The 10,518-nt window shown below is 32.4% G+C and overlaps 1 protein-coding gene across 1 annotated transcript; it reads right to left on the bottom strand.

The window, feature by feature from the left end:
* Nucleotides 1–9,267: 9,267 nt before the first annotated feature.
* LOC146948987 (uncharacterized) lies at nucleotides 9,268–10,518 on the bottom strand. The gene is made up of 2 exons (XM_085748462.1): nucleotides 10,369–10,518; nucleotides 9,268–9,984 (listed from the first exon to the last, which is right to left on the bottom strand). The coding sequence occupies exons 1-2, from the start codon at nucleotides 10,516–10,518 to the stop codon at nucleotides 9,268–9,270; spliced, it is 867 nt and encodes a 288-aa protein (XP_085604588.1).

The raw sequence follows: 10,518 nt of genomic DNA, 5'->3' as shown, positions 1-10,518 counted from the left end.
CAGAAGGAAGAAATTAAAATTTTCAAAGCAGTGCGTTAAGAATAGCATGGTCAATAACGTGACTGTGTTCCCTCGTCTTTCAAACCTTTGTTCGTGAATCATTAGGGAGAAGAACAAGAAGATTGAAGAGAGGGAGACTTTCAACAAGGTTAAGTTTACAAGAGTGAAAGAAATAATTAAAAATGATTTTTATGTAGCTTACCTATATTTAAATTTGAAAAAGAATTGAATTGTAAAAGAGTATCTTTCTACAGAAAAGTTAACTCTAAAGTTGCGTTTATGTAACGGCATAGATAAGTAAAGTAAATTGATACTATATTGAATTAAAATGAAATAAAAATCATATAAAAGAGTTTTTTTTTTTTTTTTGAGGAATCATATAAAAGAGTTGTTAAACAAACTGAGCTTTAATGTTGATGGTATTGTCACTATAGTCTCTGAATGTATTTTTTTTGAGGAATATAGTCTTTGAACGTATTGAAATTGTAAACACATTTGCGTGTATATTTTTTATTGGTCATTTTAGTTTTGAGTTTAATTTTCGTTAATCGAGTTAATCAACAAGTATGTTTTTCGTTAGTCAATTTAATCCGAAATATTACTAACAAAAAATAAATTATAGATGCGTCTGCAATTTTGATATACTTAGGACTATGGTAAGAATGTCATGTCACACAATCGTAGAACAAAAATGACTTTATTCAAAATACACTGCAGCTAGCAAATGATTTTGTTGCCCTCCGAGGAGTATAGGGTAACAAAACATATGCTTGCCATGAATGAAATTAATCTCAGTTTCTAAAATACGATAAGAAGGGGACGCTAACTCACTCAACTAAGATATAACATCAAGTAGATCCATGTCTTCTTTGGGATAAGGGAATCACCCATCTTTATTATGCATAATGCTTTTCAAATTTATTTCCTATATGAATGTTTTTAGGGAACTTGTGGCAATGCTGATTGAGTAATGTGTGTGTGCGCCTTAAGTCGTAGCATTGTGCCAAGTTTACCTTTTATTTTGGGAGTATGGAAATGTGTATTTTCAAAGATACTATCTAGCTAGAGAGTCCCACATCGATGGTTTGTAAAACAGAGAAAATAATATTATCTATAAAACCAAGGTGTGACGGGTTTTTTTATAAAAGGATACTTCACTGTGTAACTTACTTACCAAGTGTCATCATCCATTTTCATAGTTCATATGAAAAGGAACAGTAGTATTGATTTTATCACAAGTAAGGTTTGATTGACTCAAATCAAAAAAAAAATTGAGAGAATCAGTTGAACAACTTTGTGATGAAATCAATGGTGCTGCAACATAGTCAAAATATTGAGTTATTGAAAACCTTTGGGATGAGGTTGAATCTTTTTCATTAATTTTGTTTCTCGAAACCTTTTTTCCCAAATCTCTATATTGTATTACCTTCCCTGTCTCCAAACCTGAAAATTTTCCTAAACCTAAACCTACAACAAAAAATTAATTTCCATCATTTATGTATTAATCGAATCCATTTGAGGTAGGACAATAGTTTCTCTGATTTTGTTTATTGTTTGTAATTACTTATTCATTATCTCAATATAATAATACATCTTATTTATCAAAAAGTATTGGTGATCGTTTTTTACTTTTTTCCAATCGTATATTTTTATTTCAATTGTGGTCACTTTTCAAAATATAGTGCCATATTTAGTGTGATTGGTGAGACGAGGTACTTCAAATAATGTGTGAATTATGGGCTATAGCATATGATGATACCTCTTATTAATGCTTAGTTTTAGCATTTGATTTCTACTTAGTAGTATGTCTTCAAAATTTTAGTAGAAAATTCATGTAGTTCTTTTCAAACCAGAATGGTGGTAGTCCTCATATTGGGCTATAGCTGTTTTTTCTGTTGTGTTAGCTTCTATTTGATAGTGCACGGATTCACCGATGCTTGAAACTCAAATATTTGTAAACCAATGAATACATTTGTACTCTAATCCAACATAATAAGTGCTTTTAATTTTCAGAGTTGTCACCGGTTGCAATGAACTCAGTGAGCAATGTTTCATGTTATTAAACACAAATCTCATTTAAACCAACCATACACTACATTTAGAAGGTGTGCTCGAGCACTTCTATGTGATCAAATTATTATCGGTGTCTCCATCAATGCTTCAATTAACATTCTTGATTATAGCAATTTAGAAAAATAAGATGATATAAGCTTTGCAGCCATAGTTGTGAATCATGATATATTAAATCTATGAATCATTAATTGATCTGTAATTATAAGAGTTGAATAGGGAGCTAATAAGTAAATACATTTCGATACCTTGGAATCCAAGTTTTAATATAGCAGAACTGAATACTTTGATATGTCGATTTTATGCAAAAAGTAGCCTTACATCAGAATATATTTAGTGTAGCCTTGCAGTCATAGACCAAACATTAACATACTTCTATCATTTATTTTCTCAAGGACAAGTACTACAATGCTTCATAGAAAGTAAATTGATATATTGAATTAAAATGAAAATAAAGGACCTAAGGAAGGGGGTATTATTAATCACACTCATTTTGGTACCTAAGCTTGTGCTGATCCTTTGCTAGAGCTAATATGATAGAACTTATAGCCAACAATGCAAAATTGAATAGATAAACAAATGTAGCCTCCATCACGAAACATATTCATAAATCATCAACGCTTGCATGCATGACATTACTCTTCCTCTTAACAAACATATTCATAAACTCTAATAGTAGCCTCGATCACCACATTCAAAGTAGTTACGTTCTCCAATTGGCAAACAGTAACCCTCCCCTCTTCCTCTTAACAAACTCTGATACCATCAACGCTTGCATGCATGACATTACTTTTCTGTTAGAGTGACATCATGTTTTTTTATGTCTCTGCGTTTGTAATTGAGGCCAGATCAAGGATACACCCATCACCTTGAAATTAATGTGCATATAATATTTGATTTAAGTTTTGGAGAAAAGTGATATCTTAGCATATGGAAACCTACAAGAAACCGGTATGTGTGTTGAAGAAACTATGGCTTTCTTATTAAGTTTCACAATATCACTTTTCTTCATAAAAAATGGCTTTTATTATGCTAATCTTCATGGAATTTTTATTCAGCAAAAACATCCTTGGTGAATCCAAAAACACACTATCATGCCACTTATTTACCTTGAGGGCATTGTTGGAATCTTGAGGGAGAACAACGTTGAGAAGAATGAAAGTGCAAATTGACTGACAACTATAAAGTGAGAGTGAGTACACTCTTCAAAATAATAAGAAAAGTCCCACATCGGGTGCTTTGTGAAACAGAGAAAATAAACTCATCTATAAAACGAAGGTGTGATGTGAAGGGTAAGTCACAATGAATAGAAAATACGTTCAAATTTCCTTCCCAACGTTGTTTATTTTTTTTGACGCCACTGTTGTTTGTAATACACTGATCATGTGATTGTGTCAAACAAAGTGGGATCAAATAAAATCAATAATGTTGCTATGCAAATTAAATTTATTTATTAGACCTGTTGAAATAACAATTGGTTCACTTTATTTTTATATAATATAATTACACAATTTTGGTCTATTTATTCAAACGTCACTCTGGTATTTCGTTTCGAGTACATGACAATATGCTTGAATGGAACTCATGTCACAATTTGTTCTTTTTAAATTAAAGAAAAAACATAATTTCCAATAACATTTTTTATTTCACCATTTAATAAATGGTGTTTCTCCAATTCACTCATAGATTAAATAAAGTATATTGGTGCAGTGTCCTTTAAACATTCTAAATTAAGTTAGCATTTTCCTTAACTAGTGTACCTGCTCCCGTGGACATTAGTTAGCATTTTCCTATCTTTAATTACACAATTTAGGTCTCTCTATTTTTATTTTTTCAAGATCAATTTGGTTTTCCATTTCAAGCACAATATGGTTAAGTGGAACTCATGTCACAAATTAGATTTAGTTATTATAATCGTAAATGATAGAAAATATTAATTTATTGATCAGGTGTACTTATACACTCAATGAATTTTTGTTTAGTCTTTATAAAATATTTCATGTTAAAATTGATCCCATAATACTCATTGAGAAATAACTTTTTTTACAGCAACATTTTTATTTCAAGTACGGTGCGTTCGGTGATCGTACCCGATCAGAAGGTTACTACTGAAGCGGTGTTTGATGGCAGTTGTAGGTAGTTGCAATCGATTGGAACATCGGCGGTGTATACCTGCAGACACTCTGACACCCAAATCAGTATTGAGAATTAGAATGGGGTTAGGGGAGATAAAAGAGTCTAACCTTGAGAAGTGTTGAGACTCCTCTTTTTATAGTGTAGAGACGCAGGAGCCGTTGTATGACACACATGTTACGGATTTGTGGAAACAACTAATCAAGACTTCAAGCTGAATATCCAAGTTCCACTTACCAACAGCAGTCAATTTATTGGAAGGAAACCTCTTAACTCTTCCTTGTTGAATGTCCAAGAGCACATAATGACAATTAAAGTTGTTGAATAGTTCCACCTTCACAATTAGTAGGCAGTTTAATTGGTGAGTTAAAAGGTTACCTTAAGACTAACCAAACCACCAATTTTGTAACATTTGCCTATCCAGAAAAAAGAAAGTAGCAAAATCAAGGTTAATATAGAATGTAATTGTTTTGTCCATACTTGATCAATATCACAACAAGCACCCCACCGAGGAGATGTTTTCAAGGGTGTTCAACAATATACAAATGCTTACTTCAAGTACTTGTATTGAGGCTCCAAATTATTCTTGATACTATAACAAAACAGCCGAGGAAATCTTCGGAACATCGATGTTGTGTCATTGTGTAAGAATCCAATACTTTCAAGTACTCGATTCGATGTATAAAATTTTCTTCAACAATACATGATAAGAATTGGTAGGTAGGACGATATTTCTGAACAACGTTGCATATAATCAACCAATATCTTAATTGATAAAGTTTTTCACTACTCTGTAACTTCTTGGTCTTGTCGCATACAACATAGGATCGTTTTTGTCATGTGATTATAATTAATACCACCAAGCACTTCCCTTTATTTAATATAAAATTGTGTTAAGAGGGCACTCACATCACGGTGATGCCAAAACCACACTATTATGCCACTACTTGCGTTGAGGGGCATTGATGGAATCTTCAGCGAGAACAATGTTGAGAAGGAACAAAGTGTAAATTTTAAAAAAATTGCGATGAGAAGCGAGATTTTTCAATAAGGAGAACGTGGCCCTTGTCGTCGTTAGAAGCCTTTGAAACTGAATCGACATTATGGAGAAGAACATCAAGAATGGAACGGAGACTTTCAAAAGGTTGAATTTACAAGAGTGAGAATTATTATTTATAATTGAAGTAAATTAGATAATTATTACTTCAATGATAGACTACGATCCTAAAAGTTATCTTATTGTACTCATTTAATCAAAATATGTGCTTGGAATCGACACATATTTTTGTTTTTTTGTCACTGCCCATTGATCTTCGTTGAGTCGATGCTTAATCGATCCACCACATTCAAAGTAGTTACGTTCTCCAATTGGCGAACAGTAACCATCCCCTCTTCCTCTTAACAAACTCTGATATCATCAACGCTTGCATGCATGACATTACTTTTCTGTTAGAGTGACATCATGTTACGACATCATGTTTTTTGATGTCTTTGCGTTTGCAATTGAGGCCACATCAAGGATACAGCCATCAGCTTGAAATTGTGTTATGGCTACACCTTGTATCTCCTTTTCACTATACATACAAACATAGATTTAAAGTGTAATATCATACTAAGATGAGATAAATCTTCACTCGCCATTCCTGGTGAATTCAAAAACACACTATTATCCCAATACTTACTTACCTTGAGGGCAATGTTGAGAAAAAAGAAAGTGTAAATTTTAAAAGCATACAACGTGGTCATTGTCCTCATTACAAACCTTTGGAAGCAGATATTCTCTAACAGTGTAAATAAAGTTATTTATAAAACCAACGTGTGACTGATTGGCTTGATCATGGAATTGAGGATACGTAGCAGTTTTCTCATCCATTTCATAGTTCAAACTTCCTTTTTTGCATGGTTTATTTTATTGTATTTTGCGTTAATGTATGCACACAAATTAACATTGTGTTCATACATTGGGTGGATTCTAGGGTGAGGGTTCAGTTAAGTCCCTCACTGGTGTACCAATTTATTTAACCATTAGATTTAATAAGACCATATGATATCATTATTTGTGACCTCACTATATCTAATCCCTCTTCTCTGCAACCAATTCTCTCTTGCCTACAAATCTCCTTTCACCGAAGCACAACCACGATGCCGAAGTTATGTTTGCTCCTCCGCTACATATATAAATATTTACTCCTGAGTTCACACAATAAACCCCACAAGTGCCTATCGTTTTGTATGATTCAACATTAAAAGCCATCAAAAAGACTTCATTGATTATTTAACAATGATTCTCCTTGGCCATTGATAACCATGCTCTGGTAGTGTATGGATAGAAGATATCAATTTCATGTGATAAACAACAGCAATTCATATGGGACTAATACTCAAAAACTACAATGGAATTATTTTCTGTTTGTCGCTAGTTCCTATACACACTCAATTGAATTCGTTCACATCAGTTATGTCAAAATCCTTTTCATTCCTCAAATTTTTCTTTTCTTAAAATTCTCCTAAACTTGTTTTAATTTTATTTTCCATTCAGTGTGCGGCAGTGAAATAAGATCTGCCAAGAGAGAGAATTGGTTGCAGAGAGGAGTTATTAAATTTAGATCCATTGTAGTCAAGTATAATGAAACAATATGATCTTATTAAATCCAATGGTTAAATAAAGAGGTACACCGGTGAGGGACTTAACTGAACCCTCACCCTAGAATCCACCCATACATTGAAGCATTTTATTTAACTTCAAATTATTTATTATATCAACCAAAATAACATTTTTGGATGAGGCCTAGTCTTTTTCTATCTCTTTCATTAGTGTTTTTTTGCCTTAAAAAAAATCCAGTTTTGGTGTTTTAAGAAATTTGCATTTTCGTTCACTTCATTTTAATTACACAGTTTTGGTGTTGCTATTTTTCAAACTTTCATTTTTTATGACAAGTCATTACCAATATGCTTAAGTGAAAATCATGTCCCAATTTATTCTTATTAAATTAAATTAAACAAAACGTTTTAAATATTTTTTTATTTTGACATTTAATAAACAGAGCTTCTACGATTCACTTGCAAATTAAAATCTACCGGTACACTTTCTTCTTAAATCAATAAGTTAATGGTCGTCTTTTTATGAAATAAAGAGCTCTTTGTTTTTTTTTTTTTTTTATATTTTAGAAAATATAATTTCATTAGAGAAAAACACATTATTTTATTGTTTATAAGAATCATATTATTATTATTATTTTTACATTTTATCCTAAAAAATAATCACTATTCATTATTATGAGTAAAAAAATTGAAGCATAACAAAACATACACTTAATTATGAAATGTTTAAATTTCATTTCATTGATAAAAAAATTGATTTACAAATAATTTCAAATTTTTCATGAAAACCTTTTTTTTTTTTTACAATTAGGTCAAGTGATAGGGGAGAACCTATCTTATGTACCTCATAGATTCTTCAATGAAGATTAGTCATGTTAACCAGTGAAGTAAACTTAGTATCAATAACATAGTAAAAAAAAAAATGGAACGTTAATAAAAAAAAGGGTTAAATATGTTTTTGGTCCCTATAAAATTGTGACCTTTTAAGTTTAGTCCTTACTTAATTTTAATAGCTTTTTTAATCCCTACAAAAAAAAATTTACTTATAATTTTAGTCCCTGCTAAAATAAATTTTGTTTAATTATCCTTAAACTCTTAAATTTTTTAACGATTCTTTTTATACAAGTTTAGAACACTATGAAAGGTTCATTTACTAAAATCTATAATTTTTTAACATGAAATAAATTAAATATGAATTTTTTAAAACGACAAAAGTTTAAGATATAAGTAACAAAAATATGGACGTAGAAATCAAATTTTTGCGATATTTTTTTTGGAGGACCTTTTAATAACGTTCTTAACACGCCTGTAAAAAATTGTTGAAAAACTTAAGAGTTTAAGCATAAATTAAACAAATTTGGATTGAGTAAGGACTAATATTGAGTGCAGAAATTTTTTGTAAGGATTAAAAATGCTATTAAAATTAAGTAAGGACTAAACTTACAAGATCGCAATTTTGTAGGGACCAAAAACATAATTAACCCTAAAAAAAATCAATTTATTATACACAAACCAAAGTTACATAGCTTACAAAAATTAAAAGCAACACAAGTGAAGCCGATAATCTTAAAACTGGGCTGAGGATACACCCAATCTTGAAATTCTATATGCTTCTGCATCACCCCATCAGCTTGGAATTAATGTGCATTTAATATAACTAACAGGAGACAAAAATACCAAAGATTAAAGAAAGTGTGTTATTAGACAACCAATATCCTAATTGAACCATTCATCAAGTTTTTGACTCCCCTATAGCTTTTTTGGTCTTATGGCTACAACTTGATTTTCCTTTTCACTATACTTACAAACTTAGGATCGTTTTTGTTATTTGAATATAATGCCATACTATCATGCCACTGCAGTGGTTTATTAGAATCTTCAACGAGAATAATGTTCAGAAGGAAGAAATTAAAATTTTCAAAGCAGTGCGTTGAGAAGCGTGCGACACGGTCAATAATGTTACTGTTCTCGTCGTCTTTTAAACCTTTAAAAGTGAATCATTAGGGAGAAGAACAAGAAGATTGAAGAGAGGGAGACTTTCAACAAGGTTGATTTTACAAGAGTGAATGAAACACCTGTTGGGAAAAGGAAGAAGAGAGGAAACAGAAAACTTATATAATAGTCCCACATCGAATGTTCTCTGAAACACACAATAAAGTTACCTATAAAAGCGGGGTGTGATGGAGTGGTTTAAACATGGATTCCGTTGGGTTATCTACCTTTTTCGTAGTCTTATTTTGTATCCCATTTCTTAGTTAAGGCATATAAATACAAACTGTGTGATTTAATCTTAGACATGTGATATAAAATCAAAACTGCTCTTATGCAAATCAAATTTATTAGCACTAACTAAATAACATTTGAACAGAGAGAATTCAACTTTAGATTAGAAGGTTCTCTTTACTTTGGATTATAAGCGATGACATTTTGATTGATTCTTTTTTGTTTTTGAGAGAAAATAACTTATATCATTTCATTAAGAATTAAAGTAGTAATACATGCTGGAATAACATCAAAGACATGGAAGCTAGTACTAGATGTGGCTGCCTTAGCTAATACATGTGCAGCCTCATTCGCTTGCCTCCTAGTAAACTCGACATGAGAGTTTGTTAAATGATTTCTACATAATTGGATGCTACTATCCATGAGAGAACCAAATTCGGTGACATCTCCACGACCTTTGTTGAAATAATCGGCTACTTTTTTTGAGTCAACCTCGAAGTCAACATTTGTTAGTTGAAGCTCTTGTATCCACCGAATTGCATGATATAAACCCAGTGCCTCCCCAACATCGACAGAACAAACTGGAGCAATCCACATTGTTTTAGAACGGACATGATTCCCATCTGAGTCTCGGATGCACATTCCAAATCCTACCTTATTGTTAGTATTTGAAAAAGAGGCATCAATATTACATTTGTATCTTCCCCTACTGGGTTTCCTCCATCTGAGATTCACATCCCCATTTTGGTGTAACGTACTTTGCGCACCAGGTAGGGTACTCTGACTAGACGGATGTTGCTTACAATTCGCATTCCTCCATCCTTCTAACAAGTGTGTAGCTCTTTCCAAAACTGTAATACTCGGGTCTGATACCTGTTGCCACAACTTGAGATTTCTAGCTTTCCAGATGCTCCACATTATGGTGACGATAATTTCAATCTGTGATGATGATAATTCCTGCATTAAATTAAAAATAATATCCAGAGCGTTATTAAACTCGTTCAGAGACGGGGAAATCAAGTGCCACACATTTGCTGCAAGCCAGACATCAATGGCTGCCTGGCAGTGAAAGAAAATATGGTAGCTATCCTCATGAGGGTCTTCACACATGACACAATTTGACGGACAGTTAATCCTCCTGCTACGCAGTTTCACCCGTGTTGGAAAGCAATCTCTGCAGATTCTCCATACCAAATTCTTGACTTTAGGAGGTACTTTTAACCTCCAGATTCCACTCCAATACCCTGGTTTTCACAAGTGATCATTGTTTATGACGTCTTCAATGCAAATACGATACGCACTTCTGACAGAATAACACCCATTCTTCTCCCCCTTCCTTACCAACTTATCCATATGAACCTGCTGATGAAGAGGAGTGTTCAGAATATTTTGGGTTGTTTCACTTGCAAAAATCTGATGGACCAACTGTTCGTTCCAAACTTTCTCATTTTGATCAATAAGATGCCCCACAGAATAAGGTTGAAGGGCCAT

The sequence above is a fragment of the Medicago sativa genome, chromosome 2 (genome assembly GCF_051527215.1).
Source record: "Medicago sativa cultivar Bolivia chromosome 2, Bolivia_mono, whole genome shotgun sequence".
Lineage (NCBI taxonomy): Eukaryota > Viridiplantae > Streptophyta > Magnoliopsida > Fabales > Fabaceae > Medicago > Medicago sativa.
The sequence above is the reverse complement of the archived record's forward strand: the minus strand, read 5'-3'. Positions and strand labels throughout refer to the sequence as shown.

Bases quoted from the DNA above. Each gene is read 5' to 3' on its own strand.
- LOC146948987 (XM_085748462.1), bottom strand. From the start codon at position 10,518: ATGGCCCTTCAACCTTATTCTGTGGGGCATCTTATTGATCAAAATGAG. The intron at 9,985-10,368 runs GTAAGGAAGGGG...AATTTAATGCAG, and splicing joins AGGTTCATATGGATAAGTTG to GAATTATCATCATCACAGAT.